At 41.2% G+C, this 20,288-nt stretch overlaps 1 protein-coding gene across 2 annotated transcripts in view; it reads left to right on the top strand.

Annotated features, from left to right (window-relative positions):
* Positions 1 to 20,288, top strand: part of PTCHD4 (patched domain containing 4) — a 76,815-nt gene that overhangs the window by 10,653 nt on the left and 45,874 nt on the right. For both annotated transcript variants that reach the window (XM_026044904.1, XM_026044903.1), the window contains exon 2: positions 11,862 to 12,342. In XM_026044904.1, coding sequence (XP_025900689.1) covers positions 11,862 to 12,342 — 481 coding nt within the window. The remainder of the gene's footprint in view (positions 1 to 11,861; positions 12,343 to 20,288) is intronic.

Here is a 20,288-nt window from a genome sequence, read left to right as displayed (position 1 = left end):
ATCACTTTGCACTTTGAAACTTTGAAAAGCCTTCTTTTTTGACATATATTGCATGAAACTAACTTTAAAATGTCTATTTGAAAAAAAAAAATGTTTTGAAGCCTTGCAGGGAATTGTCCCAGATAAATTCAAAAGGCTTTTCTATTATTACTGCTATATACAAAAGGTATACATCTTTTCTTCAAAAGTTTATATGTGGTAACTAAATATTCATCCTTCTTGATATCTTGAACTCATTCTTAACAATAGCACTACATTAACATAAATGYAGGAATATATATAACCTGAAATAAGCTTCTAATCAAGGTATTTTAATTAGGGTTTGAGTCATCCCAGGCTTTAGGAGGACTAAGCACCCTAAGTGTGGCATTCAACCCATATAAGATGAAAACTGGCCTCTGGAGGTGCCCATTTTTCTACTCTGTCTAAAGGGGGACCAARCAGTTGTAGCATTTCTAATACAGAAGACTTAATTAAGGAGGGTGCTTCAGGGCCCCAGAGTATAAATCCTGGCTTTCCATGTTTAAAATCTAGTTCTGCTAGAAGGGAAGTATCCTGTTCAGAAACTCTGCTTGAAGTTAATAGCAACTTGTGCTAGAGGACCRATACTCAGCTATAAAATGTAGCCACTTTGAGGATGAAACAGTGCAGGAATTACAAAACAGACATCACCACCCTCAGACTACTGGGTGTGAGGACAGGAAATGAAGATTCCCCGAGCCAGCTGGCATCGTGGAGGAGACACTTCTTATCTTCCTTCCCGCTGAATTTGTGTTCKCCCAGATTGGTTCTCCAGGCCAATTCACTGCATGTTGCACAACCTGATGCTCAGGAATGAGAGAGGACTCCTCTCTTGGCAGCATCAGTAACTTTTTCTGTGAAATTTAGTGATTAARGGGATTCTGGCATGAGAAGGGAAGATCTGCAGAGCATGGGCACCTCCTCCAGTTGGGTGTTTGCACAGCATCTTGTGCAGCAGAGCCCCAGACCATGCCAGATCATGGTGGTGATCAATCTCAGCCAGGCCCTCAGCATCTGCTATGTCTAACATGGGTCCTCTCAGCAATCTGCAGTGCAAAAACAAACATCAAGACAAATTGCTCACAGTACAYGAAGGGTGATCAGCAACAATAGCTAGTAGCTCCTTTCGATGAAGGTTTGAGATAATGCAAAATTTTCACGTTGTTTTGTGTTGTTTTTCATGTTGTTGTGTGTTGTTGTTCAAGACCTAGTTGTTGTTGTAGATCATGTCAGCTCAGACTCCACAACAAAGATACTCTCTCCTGAGGATTAGGGCTGAAAGAATGAGGAATTGCTGACCCTCATCATGTCAGTCAACTTCCCACCTCTCTATAGTGCACCCAGAGAGGAGTTAATGACATGAGCTTTATTTTTTTTTTTTTCAAATCAGGCAAATAATTAAATTTAACATAATAGGGAAGCACACGTGACATCACACTCAGCTCTATGGCCTAGTATCAATAAGGATGTTATAAAAAGGGGTGTGCTTTACCAAGTCATCTTGGGGCAGGTTTTGTAAAAATAAAACAGCTTGCTGATATTCATTCAAATCTCTTTGAACTTGCTGAATTCAAAAGTACCTTGGGTGGGAGTGAGCTACCTCATATGCAGATCCAGAATCACAACATAAGTTACATTTTAGGAGATAAATGCAGGTCAACTCCTCCTTTCCAGACTCTGATGCAGTGTTGAGAAAAAAAAAAAAAAAAGAAAAAAAGAAAAAAAAAAGAAAAAAAAACATTTGAAACTAGACATCTTTTTGGCTCTCTTGGCTCTCTCTGGACAACTAATGGCCAAACTCATTAAAAAACAGTGTGTGCTGTAAGAGAGGGGGAATGCTCTGGGGTGGAAAAACTTTGTCACAAAGCCAAGTTCAAGATTAAAAAACATAACAAAACAAAAATCCGAGAAGACTGATTAATTATGCCTTAAAAAGGAGGAAATTTTAGCTAGAAGTGTTGAGTGTCCTTAATGTTTGCTGCTTTGTGCCGTGCTATATGTTTGTTGAGTACCCTAAAAGTGACAGATCCTAAGTAGGACTTGGGGTAATAGATGCAGCAGCAAYCAGCATTCAAAGCCAGTGCTGGGGTGAGCCTGCAAAATGCTGCGCGATGCTTGGCTGGAAGTTAACCTCAAAACCACACTGGCCCTGAAGTCTTCTCTCTCTCTGATTCTCAGTGTTCCCTCTTTTTACCTTTGATAAAACATCATCACAGCGTCTCAGTGCTTTGGCTGACGGTCCCCAGAGAAATCAGGAAGAGCAAAGATGAGAAAAAATTACAGAGGTTTACCTAGATAAAACATAATTTTTAAATGAGACAAAAGAAAACATTTCCTGTGTCATTATCAAAACTTTAGCTTTATTCCTTACTTTTTGCTGTCTGTTTTTTTAATTTTTAACATTTTTTGCCAGTGGGAGTAATAAAACCAGGCAGGCTCATTTTCTTTTGTTTCTGCTTTTCTTCCTGTTTCTTGTGTACATCAGAGTTCACACAGTGTAGGGAAAATGATTAGAAGAGAAACACAGAGGGGCACACACAAATAGAGAAGGTCTATGGACCTGCCAGTAAGAGGGTGTGATCCCTGTTTAGGATCTCCTTTTAGGAACAAATAATGGCTCGCATACTTGTCCCTTAGACAGCCTTTAGTTTCACCAAATGGTGAATTTTTACAAACGGTTTTGTGCTTTATTTTTTTTTTTCATTATGGAAAGAAGGCAAGAATGGAGCTTTTATTTATTCCATTCATGTACCTGCAGGTGAGAAGGAAAATTTCTTCACTCAAATTTGGGCAGTCACAACCTTTCTTCCCCTCTGTAGCAGCTCATTTCACTCTTTCTTTTTCAAAAGTCAAAAAAATCCACAAAACCCATGAGAACCCCAGTGGAGGTGCCATGCTTTAGACATAGGTTGAGACAGAAAATTGGGGTAGAGGGATCATCGGCCTGCTCCAAGTATTTTTTTGTGTTCTTATGTGCTACAAACAATTTCTTATGTTCTTATGATCTTTTCTTTTTTTTTTTCCCTCATTCCATTGAACCTTTTAGCACTGAGTGTGAGCTCTGAATAAAATCAGAGTTAATACAGAACACTCCGTAGTCTTTAAAACATTAACGATCTAGATGCCTACAGTGTATGGAAGTTAGTAAAGGTGTTCGTTATAAACATGTCAGCATAGATATGCAAATGTGAATWTTTTAATGCATATATAGCCAAATATTGGCATTTTGCACGTCATCCTTGGGCCGTAAGTACTCCTTCTGTAGTGATTCATCCTTCCGTTTCTCCTTGGCACAAACAAAGTCCCTTGGGAGGAGCAGCAATTCTGCTCTCAGTTGCAGCTCAACTTTTCTTAATTGGTACCTGTTAGCAGAATTCCTCCTAGCTGAGCACCTGAAAGAAGGTACTAGGTACTCCCATCTGCAGAGCAGGATATCGGTGTCCTGCAATGCAGGAGTTTGCCCTTCCCCTCCTAATGCCATGCAGCACTTTTCTGCACAGCAGGAGGTGAATGTATTATAAAAATATGAATGCTTCCCTGCTTGGCAATGCGTAAAAGCACGAAGGTGCAGTGATAGCAAGGCGGTTCTTGGGGAAATCCCCACACTTCAGCAGCTGGTGGGAAAGAAGCAGAAAGGGAGAAGTGTTTCTCTGGCAGGGTAAGGACAACGGTTGCTGCTGGAATCCCTGCAGCTACTCTGCTCCATTTGCTTCAGTGCAAAACTGCAAATCACTGGCTGCTCTCCAGAGGCTGCAAATAGTGCAGGGTCACAGATGCACATGCCAGTGATGAGGCTGCAGCTCCTCTGCATGGCAAAGGGAAGCCCCTGACCTCTAAACTGAGTCCCTGCATCTTCCCAAAACTGGAACTGTGCCTAGGTTATTGGTGCCACCCCTTCCCTCAACCCACTCCCTTTGCATATCAACTTATTTCAGGCCACTGGGGAGCTGTCTAGAACTGGGATGGGGTTTGGACTCTCCCATGCTGCTTGGATGGGTCCTGCAAGGGTGCAGAGGTGCAGGAATATGAGCCAAGGAACAGATAAGTGTCAGTGGACAGAAACAACACATGCACTACTTGCAGCACAAAGCAAAGTTCCTGGCTGCAAAGTTTGAACAGTTCATGCTCTGCCATGGGTCACTTGAGGATGCCAAAACTTGTGGATCRTCTGAGGATGCCAAAACCTGGCTTGGCGTGGGAGGTGGGAAGGAGTGCAGCCGGAGGGGGATGGGAAGGCAGCGAGCRAAGGAGACTGCAGTGCAGCGCGCTCGGAGCTCGCAGGGCTGTGCTGAGCACGGCATGGAGCGACCGCTCCGCTTGGTGCAGGGGGGCGGCAGAGCCGCCTGCTCCCACCTGCACATGTCTCTTGTGCGTCCCCTTCCCTGGTGCTCCGCTTCCCACACAGATGTCTTGCTGCTTTCATCACCCTGCAGGGATGTCTTGCTGCTTTCATCACACCACAGCCCGTATTTGCTCCCTTGCTGACTCCCTCTGTCTTACCATCTCCAGACTCCTTTTAACACCGCTCTTACTACCGCTGTCATCCCCCACTTCCTTGGYGTTGGCCATTTCCTTGCCATGTAAATCACTGCTCAGAGCATGCTCCTCATCTGCTTTATTTGTCCATAAGAATGCCTCGGACATTCGTCCATTTGTGAACGGACATGGAGATCGCTGTGCTGGCTTGTGGTGATTATTTTTGCCACCGTCCTTCATCCTAGAGGATTTAGGACAGCAATGGGAAGCAATGAGACTTTTTGCTCTGTGATTGATAGCAGGGACGTGACACGCACATAGGAAAGCTATCAAAAGCAGAAGGCTAAGCCCAAGGCGACTGCCTTCAGGGCTTGTGGTCATGGATGAGACAGAACCCAAGGTCAGAAAGACTTAGACTGGCCAAACAAAAAGGTTTAAGAGGTGCTGCTGACACAGACCTCCTGTAGAAGGTGGCTTGGTGTCACCAAACAGAGGACTCCTCCTCTCCTGGCTTGCACACAATTGGGCCCCTCATCTGCTTGGCACCTGAAATCTGCTTTGTCCTTCACCCTTGGATGCGCTGCTCGAGGCCAGGAGGCAGTCACTCTTTCTCCTGCCACTGTGTGAGCTATCATCAACAGAAGGATTTCACTGCCATGGTTGGGATCCTGCTCCCAGYTGAGGGCGCAAGAAGAGAAAAGGTGGATAGGTGCATGAGCGCTGTTCCCTGGAATTCTCTCGCAATGCTAGGAGTCCCGATTGCACCACCTGTAAGTTCCCATTTCCAATACCCTTCCCTGCAGAGAGTACATGTGTAACCACAGCCCGCACAAACATTGCTCAGCTTCTTCAAGGACACCATTGTGTCTCTGGATGCATGGGTACAGTTTAGGACAGCCATAGAAAAAAATGTCTGCTAGGGACTGAACCAGGCAGTAAATCCATTCCTCTTCTCCCAGAAAACCYGGGCCCAATCTGAGATGGACTAAAGAGGCATTTGACCTTGAGAGCGGAGTCCTTCGAGCAATGAAGAGCTTGAGCAATGAAGGTCAAAGAGTGTGGGAGATACAGAAAGAATGTACAAGTCAAATACAATCGAGCAGGGAGGCCATAGTGTGTCATAAACAAGTCCTGGAGCCAGGAGGCATATACTGGATTTTCACTCCAAAAGTGATATGCAAGGGGACAGGAAGATGTTCTTCCCCACTCAAAAGTCTTCTCTGGACAGAGGCTTCTCTGGACAGCTTAAAAACCCAAAGTGAAAATATGACGAAGCAAAGCAGGATGGTCTGGTCAAGAATACAGCGTGTAGAGCACCAAGCATATTAAAACTTCTCTACAGAGAACAGTCCTTTAATAGCAATCACATTTTGCTATTGCACCCTTAGGAATACCTTCATRATTTGACATACTTTGAAGGAATGGATCTATGTTAGGAACATTTCTATCGTTCTCTGTTATTAATCCTAGAGTATATAAATCTCTTGAAATATGCTTCTCACTTCTTTCCAAATTATCTAACAGAAAACTGGAAACTCAATGCTGCAAGAAAAAGAAACCCAAACCCAAACTCATTAGAAGGACATGCCAGAGAGTTTTCTTTGCCTTTAGTTGTTCTGGGTATGTAATTTAAAAGTCACACTACTCATCTCTATTTTCCCAGGGAGCAGGCTCAAGATCTTTGTCTTTATTCACCTTCAAGATACACCTGTCACAAGGACAGCATGAACTGGGGATTACCACACACGTTAGCTGGTTTTCAGTTTGCGTCTTGTTATTGAGGGCAGGTTGATCTCTCCTAATTTAGCCTGGTGAAAATTATGGATCCATTCTGAGCACTCTTGTATCTCTAAAGCAGAGGGAAAGAGGGAAGGATAGAGGAAAAGTCCGTTTTCAACAGTTACTTTAGGATAGGATGGATCGCCCTCTAGATGTGTCTGTCTCTTTTCAGTTACTGTGAGAGCAAGTTGGTTAAGTGAATCTCACTGTTGACTAATATCTGGAGATAAATGAATTGCACATGATTGTGCTGCTGTAGTAGAGGTATAGAGGATTATTTCCTCGATAGCTTCTGATGACCAGTTGCTGAGTGGACTGGACCACATGGCCATTGCTGCATCTCTGTTTCCCATCAMAGGAGATTTACCTAGAGTGGGCCTTTTTTCTCACTTTTTCTGAACTCYACCCATAACAGAGCCATACAGAATAGGTGCAGATCAACACAGAAAGCAGTGTGGTAGGTGTATAAGAGCACCTACCTCTGAGGGCAGGGAAAATGTTACATGGACATAAATCAGTGTTGCTCACAACCATTTAAAATGGATGCTTCAGGAATTGTTGACCATTGGTGGCTACTTAATATGGATTAACCGATATGAGATGTCCAGGGCTAGTTGTACTAGGGACAGAGACATGACTTCAGATGGGGAAAAAAAAAAGGAAAATCTTCCTCCAAAGCTTTACCAAGATGCTGAAGAAAGAATGCAACAACTCAATATTTCAGTCCTTAAATGATGTAGCAAAGAAAGGGGATTTTTTTTTCTTTTTTAACCTTGATAACTTTAGGTCAATTAAAGCAGCTCAGTTTTAATCTTAATCTCCCTGGATTTAATGTGATATTAGCTCTGAGTTGCATTTAGTAGAGCAGGAATGTCCTTATTATGGGGAGAAACAACAGCACTGATCTCATTAGAATGCTTAACACACAATGTATTTCAACAGACATCCCTGGTTGCCCGCTATAGGATATTTTTAAGCTATTAAGATAAAGCAGAGTTTAACCAGCTTTACGTGCTTTTTTAAAAAAAACTTTTCTATAATTTAACTTAATCAGGAGATCCTCAGTTCAGCCCAGRAGATCCTTAAATCAGCGATCACTCAGTTGATAACAGGTAGAAGTTAAAAAAAAAATAGAAAATAAACTTGTTATCAATGATCCTGAAAATATATTTGGGATAAGAGTCATCTGGATGTCAGGTATCAGGGACCTAAAATAGATGTCAACCAGTTGTAGAACTTCCACTGCATGAAGTGCACRTATAAAGTTCTCCAGCGTGCCTGTGAAAGGGAAGCGGAGGAAGTTGGTGTCAGTCGGAGCAGGAAGGACAGGGATCACTGCCACGGCATGCAGAGACCACACCAGAGCAGAGGACGGTTGCGGCTGAACAGGCACCATGCAGGACTGAGTAGTGTGTTCAGTCRTGATTTCAGTGGCCATTCTGTAATCACTAGGCAAACAGAAAAGGTCCTGGGATAATTTAATGATAAGAAAGTATCACTAATGCTCCCCAGGCTGTATTTACAGAGGATCTATATCCACACAAGTCAAAGCTATTTAGCTCAGTAGTAGCAGCTGTTTTTGATTACCCCAGGAGATCCTATGCTCAGCTCTGGTGCAGCCAAATTTTTATAGCCGTTTAGGATGTTAAGGATACTTTGGATATTCAAGTGTCCTTTGCAGAAAGATTCCTAGCACGAAATACTGCAGATGATGGTTCAGGGGGTCTCTGCATTCATCCTCTCAACATGAGTGATTTTTCTCCAAGTGTACAAAGAGCCCTGATTTTCAAACACGTGCAAGGCAAGGGCTGCATAAATGCAGATAGCAAAAATCTGCAGAAATTCTGGAGGAAAAAGAGGACAGTGCTTTTGGTTTCCGTCATATCTCACTTATCTGAAAGTTCTTAGCTCTCCTCCACCTTGATTTCAGAATCTGAATGGATTCAGCTTTGGATGTCTAGAAAAGGAAAAAAARAAAAAAAAAAAAAAAGAGGAGTCTGCATTTAAAACACTTGAGGAGTCTACATTTAAAACACTTTAATSCCTCACCATCAAAGCAAAGGTTCTCGCTTGGTACCCATTTAAGATCAGATATCACATGTCCCATCAAGTCATTTATACTTCATATCATTTGGAAAGATGCTTAGATTAGGATCAAATTAGGTGACATCAGAATGGATGATGGAGTCTTCTAGTGCTCTGGGAGAACAGATACAGTGAAGTGTTAAATAGACAGACAAAAAGGAATGAAAGAGAGAGAGATGAAGAAGAGAAAGAAATACACAAGAAATGCAGTCTGGGAATCAAAGTTCAGGCTCCAGACATACTGGTGACCTTGGGAAAGATGAACATTATCTTCTGTTGTAGATCTCCTGAAGATACAAGGATGTAAAATGTACATCCCCTAAGTGTTATTATTAGATTATTTGGGGGGTTTGCTTTCCTGTGAATAAGATCAGGAAACAGGAATTTATTCAGAAAAAAACGTGTAAGGGATCTGTTATCATGCAATATCATGTACAGCAGGAATGAGGAGCCAGATGACCATGAAAAAGGGCTTTTTTCTATGGCCAGAATGAAAGTTTTGCTTTGTATCTTGTTTCCAGGTCTTGACTTTACAGGTGGCTTCATTTTTTCCTTAAACCTATCCTGGGATCCCAGCTATTCATGTCTCCTTCTTTTATCAAGAGTCCCAGAGGACAGCTGAGCAGATGTTTTGGCCAAATATTTCCCCTAGGTTGACAGTGATGGACAACCAATTTGCCCTARCTTGCCCATCACTGTCAGCCATGGAGAAGTAGTGGGGCTCCTAACTCAGAAGTCCTTCTAAAATGCTGAAAGTTAAGCTGACTGTACTGGATCTTCATTTCCCCACCCTGCAGGCCCCATCTGTAGTGTAGGATAAATGTAATTTCTTTCCTGTAATCAGAACAGGACCTCAGTGCCTCATGGAACATCTAGGTAAAGACAACATATAAGTTGCATTAGAAAATGTCCTCATTTTCCTGGATGTCTCAGTGCCAGGTTGTTGTTTGCATCCTTTGAAAGCAGAAACGGCAAAAGTCCTTGTATATATAGGAAATAATCTTCTTTTCGAAGGAAAGGGATGGATAAAAGGCCCTCAGAGCAACTCAGCCTCTATGATTTTCTTGATTCCGCCTGAATGCTCTCTATTTTGTTGACATATGAGTGGGGTGCCCTACTATACATCAGAGTAACAAATAGCTGTTATCTTCTGTTTCGTGGAAGATACAGCAGAATATGATTTGTTTGTGACTGTTCTKTTGCTTCCCTTGAAATGTAGCTGTCGTTTGGAGCACTGTTTGCAGACGAAGGCAGATGGCCATCACCACGTTTGCAGTAACCTTGCAGTGCTGCAGAGTGAATCAGTGGAGTCTAAATTGTAGTTCGTTATCTCAGATGGGAGCTGTGCTGCTAAAGTGTCCTGCAGTGGCTAAAAGCATTTGAATGTCAACACTGCATATATAGTGGAGAAACATGACATTGCTCCCTAAAATAGCGAAGCCAAAGGCAATTTTTAATTGTGAAGTTGCCTCTGATGCAAACTGGGGCTGCATTGCTCAGGCATTAATTGATGAAGCTTTGAAATGGACTTCTTGTGAGTGTGTGTTAGGTGTCACCCTCCTTAAGAAACCTAGAAATAATGAGTTCAAAGTAGAATTCTTGCATGATGTGCTAGAGATAAGGATTTTTGGACTCCAAACAGCACCAGCTGCCCCAATCTGCAAGCTGTCTCTGCCTATATGACATTTTTAATGAGGCTTCAGGTGATCTGGGCAGCTGGCATCAGACTGCAAATCACCTTTTATGTCAGCTTGTGCCAGGACACCTCACCAGAAGCCATTATTTCCATGGGAAATAATGACTGGGAATAGGGAAAAAATGAACTTCTGAAAATCGCTTCATCACATTTCCTGGACTGAGTCATGCTAATGCTGAAAACAGTGCGAGTTATTACCATGAAAGCATAGTTAGAAATCTCTCTGTTGTAAAGGAGGATCATTTCCTTTACATACCAGAGAAAAGACAAGGTGAGTATATCAAATATCTTCAGCACTGTCTCTATTTCTGATATTTATTTACTCAAAGAGTGGGCAACCCAGAAGTTATCTATGTTTCATACAGTCTGGTACCTGGCTTCGATTATTTTTCCTAAGAACAGTAATTAATATGAATATAGTAATCTGACCTTTTGTGTAGCACAGACCTATAGACCTGGGAATTTCAGGTGGTGACCTGCATGCCACAGAAGTGTTTCCAGAAATAGTTAATGTTGGGCATGAAAGAAGTTAAGAGTGTCTCCTCCAAATGTTTCTAGCCTTTTGCAGATGAGTGTTGCCATGTGTTTGTGCAGGACAGAGTGTCTCCCAAATTCGAGCTGTCAGTCACCTCATTCCAAAATACCTCTAGACAAAGAGTAATATCTCGTGTGACTCATGCCTGCAAGGTGGTTTATATATTAAATATATTGAGAATGTTATGATTTGTTTCAAATACAAAAGGAAAGAAATCTGAAAACTTTCAATCCAACTTACAGAAAAAAAAAAGTGCAAGTCTTTTAATTGGTTTAAAGAAGACATTTAATCTCAGTTTTAGAGGTTCTTGATGAAAAAATTACTTATGCTAGGGAATTTTTATTCAATCTAATACATTTGGGTTTGGAGCCTGATAAGGAAGTTTGATAGGGCAGACTGCAGTTATTCTAGAGCACTAGAATAACCAGTTACTTAAAAAAAAAAAACAACAACAAAAAAACCTTTTACAAAACAAGAAAGAAAGCATATAAAAAGGACCAGATGTTTCTATAAAAATCAGTCAGGTCCTGTAAAGACACTGATGCAGATCCTGAAAGCATCAAATGTATCCTCTACTGATTTTCATGGCGTTTACCACTCTGTCCTAGCACATAATGAAACAAGTGAGACCACAGTAAGGTTTATATTCTTCAAATATACAGAAAAATCTGAGCTAAATTGAGGAGGAGAGTAAATTCTTAAAAATTTAAATAAACAGTTCACAAAGTCTATTTTTAAATGTATTCTTCTGGAGCCAGAGTATCTGTATTAAATTCTCTGGATGTACACATCTGCGTACTGAGGTTGGAATGGGTACGTTATTTTCTGTAAAATCCACGCTTTTTAAAAAGCAGTGCAAAGTGCCAAGAAATCACAAACGTTCCACAAATTGATCTTCTTCTCAGATGTTTTATTCGTCTGTAATTGGAGTTTTGTTGTTGTCTATCACAGCTAAAATGTGGAAAAGTGAACCTCTCCCATGGGTGAGGAGCTTGCATGCAACATTTCAGTCTCTGAACATGTGGGTCTGCAGTGAGCATTTGGGCAGTCCCTGAACTGCAGCATGGAATTGCAGATGAGTCTGTAATGAGTAAGAAACACAGGGAACATGGATGCGATCCAAAGCCCACTGAAGTGAATGACAAGACTCCTATTGACTGCAGTGGCCTTTGACTCACACTCTCTGCATATATGGGAAAGAAAAGCAGAGTCAAACAGTATCACTTGTACGGGATAACCACATGCTCATCTTTTTACTTTCCCTCCCAGGATGGAAGGAGCAGTTTTATTGGCCACCAGCTCGGAGGGGTCATGGAAGTGCCAAACAGCAAGGACCAGAGAGTCAAATCAGCCAGAGCCATCCAAATCACTTACTACCTCCAAACGTATGGCTCTGTCACCCAGGACCTCATTGGGGAGAAATGGGAGAGTGAATTCTGTAAACTGATGCACAAGATGCAGCTGGATCACCAAGATCTGCAGCTCTACTCCCTAGCGTCCTTTAGCCTCTGGAAGGACTTCCACAAGACCAGTCTCTTGGCCAGGGGCAAGATTTTGGTGAGCCTGATGCTGATTCTCCTGACTGCTACCCTCTCGAGCTCCATGAAGGACTGCCTCCGTAGCAAACCTTTCCTGGGACTCTTGGGAGTACTCACTATCTGTATTTCCAGTGTCACTGCGGCAGGGATATTTTTCATTACTGATGGAAAATATAATTCTACTCTGTTGGGAATCCCTTTCTTCGCTATGGGTAATTATTTATCTTCATAATAATAGGATTAACCGAGCTTAATGACAGGATTGTAAATTACATCCTGGGTTATAAAGTGCAGATTTTACCTTGAGTGAAAGTCTAAGTTGTTTTCATCTTGTTAAATTGATCTGTGCCTTGCGAAAAAAAAAAAAAAAAAGGTAAAAGAAAGCAAAATAAAGCAGTAGCAACAATGAAGAGCAAATGACGTTGCTGGAAGCTCAGCCAATGTGAGAGACAGGCAGTTTTATTGATTTCTGTTATAAAACAAAGGAGAAATTGTTATTGAAAACTAGTCAGCTCAGCATTGAAAATGGATATGTGTGAACCTGACTTTGATGGGAGGTCAGACAACAGCAAGTTAAAACAGTAGGCAAATCGGGAAGGAAAGGAAAGATTTTTGCATCATTTCTGATGAATGTTTCTCTTCCAGTTCTGCATGAGGGGGCAGAGGGGAATGGTTTGGTGTAAGAAGAAGATTGATGGACTTTATCTCAAAGAGGAGATTATAGAGGTAGTGTTTGCAAGGCTGTAAGCAAAGGGGCCTGTCAGTATCTGTAGTGCCTAATCCCTCAGTTTGTGAAGTCTGAGATCAGCTGTGGAGATTTCCTTTGTGTTACACCAGGGCAGGAGAAGGTGCAGCTGAAGAACAAATATAAAATCCAGTTCCTACAGCAGGAGAATTGTTTTTGCTCTTTTTCTTCTTGTTGCTTAGTCAGCACTTTTAACATGTTTGTATGGTTAATTAGTTTGCTAGGATGATATGCTGAAAGAGAAGATGAAAAGGTACCCCAAAAGGCTTATTGGGGAGCACTCTTCTGTGCAGTCATGTTCATATTGGTCATAATTTCACCATAACAGGAATCTTAACAGTTGTGATGACCCTCTATGCAAAATCTCTGCAAGGCAGTCCGGACCCCAAAGCCTTCCTGTTGGCTTTCTGATGTCTGCTAATCTTATGCCTGGACCCAACTCTCCACCACTTTGCAGCTAATTTCTGAAGCTCCACTCATTTTGTTGTATCCATGCCCAGCCCTATGTTACAGTGAGAGACAGTTAAATCTGCCAAGTCACAAACTAGAGTCAAGGTTTGAAGGAGGGTCCTATATTTTTTCTTAAAACTAAAAAAACACCTACAAAATACCACGTTTGCTCATTTGCTCATTCTGAAGATTGCTCATTCTGGAGGACTTCATATTCCCAGCCCTCTGCCTTCTACTTTGTCTATCATCTGTGTGCATCCATTTCATAGATTCTGCACCCAGGATGTCTGAAGCAGCTATCAAAATACCTTGGTGGAAAGGAGCTGGTGGGTCAAATTCCAAAAAGGAAAGGGAAGAGTGAGGCAGAAGACCCCAGGGAACTGGAGTCAGCCTCATGCACATAATTGCCATAGACTTTTAATGAGTTATCTGCACTGAACAGTGTATATGGCATAGACACACTCCAGGTGTAGGCAGAGGAAAAGTAATTCTGCATAGGGCAGGCAGAGAGAATGAGGAAGGTGAAGCAAACTCAGGCTTGCTGCCAAATTCTGGCAAGATTTACTGYTGGGTTTCAGGAGGATGCTGTCCAAGAGCAGGTCCACGTGGCACTGCCTTGCTCATGCAGAAAGTTAAAGCAAAAGATGCTGAAGCAGCAAATAACACCTTCCCTCAATTGCTTGTTCCTCTGCTTATGCCCCTTTTCAGGTGGCTGTAGAGATTGTTGGCCCATACATTTTGCTTTAGAGAGCCTGGAGTCATCTGTTCCAGAGAGCCCCAAATAGTGCCTCTACATGAAGGTCGCCTTTGGACAGACCATAAACCAGCATATTCATAGGTCCTAAGTTGAAGTTTTAGCTGCATTTTCTACAGTGCATTTATAGACTGCTGCCACAAGAAGTAGAAAAGAATTTTTGAAAGCAAAGTGACTCAGTTTCCCAGTTTCCCATTTAGAGTGGTGGAAATTTAGGTTAGGAATCGTAAATAACACCTCAACAGCTTGATAAAGTCAAGAAGCATGAGTTGCCAAGTCATGTTGGGTTGCACGCTACAGCGCCACGTGCTCCTTAAACAACAGTGCCAGCTAGTGGTGCATGGGACTGCCTGTGATATGTCCAGGGCCTCACAAAATTGGTCTTTGCACGGCAGTTTTCTATAGCGCCTGGTTTATGGTACAGTAGATCCAATAGCTTAGATGTAATCCCAAGAAATCTCAGTGGCTTTCCAAGACTAGATTGCCTAGAGCTGGGCAATACTGGAGAACAGGGCCTGCCATCCTTTTCACTTTTTCCAGATATTGACTTTCTCAGATCATATTTTTCTGTCTCATGTATCTCTGTATCTGTTGCTTCTGTATTCTGTATTAATTACCCTTAAGCAGGCCTGATCCAGGAAAGAGTCCTCTGGGATTCTGCAGAATTGTATCCACTGAAATTCCTCAAGGCTGTTTGTTAGCTCTGGGGAGCTCTATCCATTTTAGCATGCCCTCTGAAGCAAATAMGAAAGGCAAACAATTTTGTAGATACAAATGAAAGAGTCCGAAAACTAGAGTTTACCATAACTACAGATGCCAGATTTATAAATGAGCCTTCCATAAGTCAAATGATGAAGATTCAACAAAAACACAAAGCAGACAACCAAAGAAGTCACAGTCACAAGGTGGATACTAGTGGGATGTCACCCAGGATGCATAGCTAATCTTAACTCTGGTCACTTCAGTGTTGGGCATTGCAGTCTGACATTTGCAAAATGTCCATTAAATAAATAAATAAATAAATAAATGCATATATAAAAATATCAAAAATATAACATATCTATAAATATTATAGGTATTTGTATATATATAATATACAGTTTCTTCTGATTTTTTTTTATGGAGAGAAGAAAAGGAAATTTCATGATGTTCATCTGCACTTGTTTTTTTCCTGAACAGTTGGATATTGCCATTGAAATGACAGGAATACTTGTACAAACAAGGTGCATAATTCCTGTTTGCTGGTGGTGAAGAGCTTCTGTGGGCTTCAATAGATATTRGACATCCATTTAGAAATGAAATGCTTTTTTTTTTTTTTTTCAAAATTGTACTGAATTAATAGCAGATTAATTATTTACAGTAGTCCTGCAGTGAGGGAATAGCCTGCTGGAATAAAGCATGGGATAAAGAATCCCTCATATGTTTTCTTCTGCAAGTGTGACACTGRCAAAGTTATCCCAACTAGAAGTGCTCTAGATAAGAGAGAGAAAGTCAAAATCACTTGGTTTCTGATTAATTCTGAACCTGAAAAATGTACTTGGTTAGGTGTCCGCACCTGCCTTTTGTGTTTGTATTCACAAGGCAATTTCAAAGGGATGTTATCTACATGACATAATTATGATATCCCACATTTAATCTTCATTAATTGATATAACCAGAAGGCTAACTACATAATTGAGATATTATTGCTCCCAAGATTTGGTTTTTAATGCTCAGGAACTAGACTAATATCATCAGAGAGATGGTGACTTAACTCAGTTGAGGATCTGACTCTGTATTTTTAAAATACAGGCATACTACTTAAGTAACTTTATACCTTTATTATTTTTGATCACATAATAAAATATCTCATATAGACTAGTGGAAATATCAGGTTAAAAATGTAACTATAATTTAATTGGACTATAGTTAGACTTTTGGTTTTACGAAGGATATTTATTTTTTAGATGTATGGATTAACAGGAACTGGATGTAAGAAATATTTCCTACTCTTTGCAAGTGCAGTCTATGAAGACTGCAAGATCTTCAGGGGAGAGGTTATTTCTTGCTCAGGATTTTGATAACATTAAGCTCCATGGGAACTCCACAACACACTGTTATATTCTGRCTGCAACTATTTACAACAATAATACTAACAGTGTTACAAAAAGATGTAAAATCATGAATGAACGGTTGAGGTTGGAARGGACCTCTAGAGATCATCTAGTCCAACCCCCTGCTCCAGCAGGGACACCCAGAGCAYGGGGCACAGGGTGGCATCCAGGCGGGTTTGGAAGATCTCCAGAGAAGGAGACTCCACAACCTCCCTGGGCAGCCTGTTCCAGGGCTCTGTCACCCTCACAGGAAAGAAGTTCCTCATCACATGSAGATAGAACTGCCTGTGTTGTAGMTGGTACCCATTACGCCCTGTTCTATCACTGGTCACCACCGAGAAGAGTTTGGCCCCTTCCTCCCTACATTCTCCCMTCAAGTATTCATACATATTGTTCAGATCTCCTCTCCGTCTTCTCTTCTCCAGACTAAACAGGCCCAGTTCACTTAGTCTTTCCTCCTATGACAGATGTCCTATGACAGCCTATTTTCCTGTTATGAATTCAGAGATCTCCAGCAGTTACTCCARCCAAGGAGGTGTAGTGACAGCTCTCTTGCTCAGTAATTCAGAGGCCCAGCTTAAATCAAAGCCCTTGTCCTTGGACCATTGCCCAAACATACAACACCAGTACTGGTTTGCAGCATGCTCTGAGGTCCACCTTCATAGCAGAGGACATATAAAATATATTGTCTGGGTTTGTTTTTTGACAATGGACAACTAAACTCTTCTTCCTATTGACTCCAATGAGAATTTGTCTTCAAATACTTTTATTTTTTTAATTAAAGCAGCTTCTCCAGCTCTCCATCTGCAACTAACAGATTGGTAGCTGTCATTTGAGTTGCTTCCAACTTACTAGGAGCATTTCTGCAAGTCCTTTGAAAAGTGGGTCTGATTAAGACAAAATGCATGTTTCTAGTTAAAAAGTCTAAGGGTAAGAGGCATAGTTTTCTTTTGCACTTGAAAATGTATTTAATGTTCTTAATCAATAAACGCATTCTTTGCAGAAAGTAAGGGATATTTCCTCTTCAAATACCTTACAAAATTGTCTGAACTCTTCTCTCTCATTTTTCTTCAAAGCAATGCTTATTCGTATGACTGGGTTATTTAAGGTTCTATATTAGATACACCTTTTCTGTGCATTGATCTCATTTAGCAGGAGTTTTGTTCCKTGTACTTAGTATGTATCAATGCACATCGCATTTACATTTGGCTCATTTTGGCTGGAAAGAAGCTGCATCATGGCAGAAATGATTTAGCTCTAYGTATATCATCCCTAATAGGGCAGTGTCAAATCCAGCCTTGAATAGCACCATTGCTGGCAATTCCATAACCTGCCTTGACAGCTTGTTCCAGTGCTTAAAAGGCTATACATTTATAAAGATATTTCTGAATATTTTCTTTGCTGTAGCTTATGCCTATAACTTCAGAATCTGCCTGACATGACTTTGGAGTGTAATTTTTTACATCTTTTTATGTATTTGCAGATACCTTGGCATATTTTATATGCAGGGCTGTGTACACCTCATCTTGGATATCATTTCCTACCAGATCTTTTTCTATGGGTCTTTTATGATAGTTCATACTTTCTTGTTAACTCCACCAGATGAGTTGATGGATAGTGGCTGATATCTTTTGGTSTCAGCTGGAGCACTGCATATCTGCAGCTAAGAGCAGATGTGGGATAAGCAGAGCTTTAGAAGGACCTGTCCTCTGCTCTTTGGTGTATGGAGGAAAGTCACTGCTCTTCATGCCCCTTTTCTTCTGGAAAGGGCAATGAAGGAGAAGAGCTCTCTGCTGAAGAAGCAAAGAACAAATGATCCTGCGCTCTGTCAACTTCACAGTCTACCCTCTTCTTAGCTGCTTCTTTCCTTCACAGGGTTTTTATTTTTTTCAGTAAAAACAAAATATATATCTTGGAATATATTTTATGTACAATTAGCCTGGGGAACACACTGATGCAAGATAGGGTTGTGGCCACGTATTCAACCTGTCTCAGAAAAGGTTATTTATCTAGTATGTTCAACTGGAATGTGGAAAACTGTCCACAGTATGAAAAGCTTCAAAAATCTTTTGCACATATGCTTTACTAGATATCCTAGCATTCATATGGTGTCCTTTGTACAACCACCAATCAGTCGTAATTTTAATAATTCATTTYTATTTTCCATTTCCAGTCTTTTTTTCTTTTCATTTGTTCCCCATGAAGTAACTTCTAGTCTCTGGTGGGATAACTGCCTGCAGTAACATATCACACCCTGAAGCCACGCTGGCTCCAACCTCATTGCTCATCATCCATGAGTGGCTGCAAATAATAGCAGCAACTTATGTTATTCAACAGGTATCTTCCATATCACTGGCATAATTCTGGGTTACCCATCAGTATATACAGACAGATGTATACTCAGATTTTGCAGCTGTGACTTTCTATGTGGCAATCATGCTGGATGTGGTGAACCAGGCATTTGATGATTCATCCACTCTTGGTTAATTGTAGGATGAGGAAGGATGTGAGATTTTGGGTGCTAAAATTGGTGGTGAGAGTAGCACCAGTGAAAGGTGTAGGCATGAGCACCATTCACCAACTGAATGAGCTGGAAAGCTCAGGCCTTTGCAGCCTCAGGTCACTAAATATGCCCTTTAATTTTTGTTCTGCATGGTTGGATATGCTGTCCTCAGAGTCCTGGCTGAATTCCAGTGTGGATAATTGCACTGCTATCTTTTTCACAGTCCCTCTGCTGTGCAGATTAGATATGATATCTATAAGAAGTGTACGACCGAAAATACTATGCAGGTGTTGCTCGATTAAGCAGCTGCTGATTTGTACCCAGGTATGGCTGCATTTYGTTGGTGAATGAAACGGCCGCACTGCATGGTTAGGCAACCTCGAAATCACTCTAGGTACCTTGGGAACTCGGCTGTATCCTGACGTGACCGTTGTGCTTTCCTGGAGGGGTCTGTGTTATTTCAGCAGTAGAGACTGCTATGRTCATCCTCCGCTCTTAAAATCCAAGAAAGATTTTGGGATTTTGGATTTTGAATGTTCCAGTATTTTCTTACAGGCTGATACAACACTTAGATTTGCCTAAGCTAGAGACATTCCAGCCCCCATTCAAATGCATATCAATAACAGGGTTTTTAAATGCTGTAGTTTTTCTTGGGCTATAGATTCGTCTGTCACTGATATACCTACAGAGAACTACTTTGCTAGTTTAATCATTAAGATAATTAACACTATTAGAACAAAATAATATTTTACATGTTTTACATGAATTCAGAAGCTGTATTTATAATTAACTAGAGGAAACATTTGCACTAGAGATAGTGGAAGATTACTGCATACCTTATAAGACCCTAAGAAGTGAAATCTTGTGTTTAGTTGATATTTTTAATACTATTTTTAATTGGTATTTTTACTATTACTGCTGAGAAATTGCTATTCTCAGGGGACAATAGAGAGCTGCAGAAGCAGAAGGCAAAGAGGTGTCATGTGCACTGAGAGCAGAACACTGGAACTTCTTGTCCTTCTGCAGCCCAGCACAAAGTATTTTTTATGGAGGTTAAAGCTTCTGAAACTAGACTGAGAGCCCTGGGAACAAAAATGCTGTTTGTGCTCCAAGTAGATACCAGAGTGAAAGGAAAGTATGTGAACAACAGAACCAAACTTCTTTTAAATGCTCCTCCTCCTCCCGAGACCAGCTGAAAGAAAGACATTGCACAAGAGATGATAACTCACTACTGAAAGCGTTACCAAAAAGTTATTATTCCTGCACTGTATAAGAGCTGAGTATATTAGGCAAAAAAACAGTGCTAAAATCTCTCAGCTCATCCTGCCAGTGAGTTTCAAGGCACCACATCCAGGAGAGGAAACTGCTGGACTGCTCTTGTCCTTGGCTCTCTTCAAGGATAAAGCTCTGTGTCTTTTGTGAAGGTAATTGCTTGCAGGAGCTTTTGACATCTCTCTCATCAGCGCTAAGAAGCACCGAGAGTTTTATCATGCAGCTATCCTGTTTTAAACCAATAACCTCGGCTGGATATTGAGGTACTGAAGGCTTTACAAATCATAGACAGAAATGTTCTCTTTCTTAGATATTTGAAGTCAAATTCTGAGCTCTGCAGC

The sequence above is a fragment of the Nothoprocta perdicaria genome, unplaced genomic scaffold, assembly GCF_003342845.1.
Source record: "Nothoprocta perdicaria isolate Ctin4 unplaced genomic scaffold, notPer1 scaffold_39, whole genome shotgun sequence".
Taxonomy (NCBI): domain Eukaryota; kingdom Metazoa; phylum Chordata; class Aves; order Tinamiformes; family Tinamidae; genus Nothoprocta; species Nothoprocta perdicaria.
Note: the sequence above shows the minus strand (reverse complement) of the source record. Positions and strands in the feature narration are given on the sequence as shown.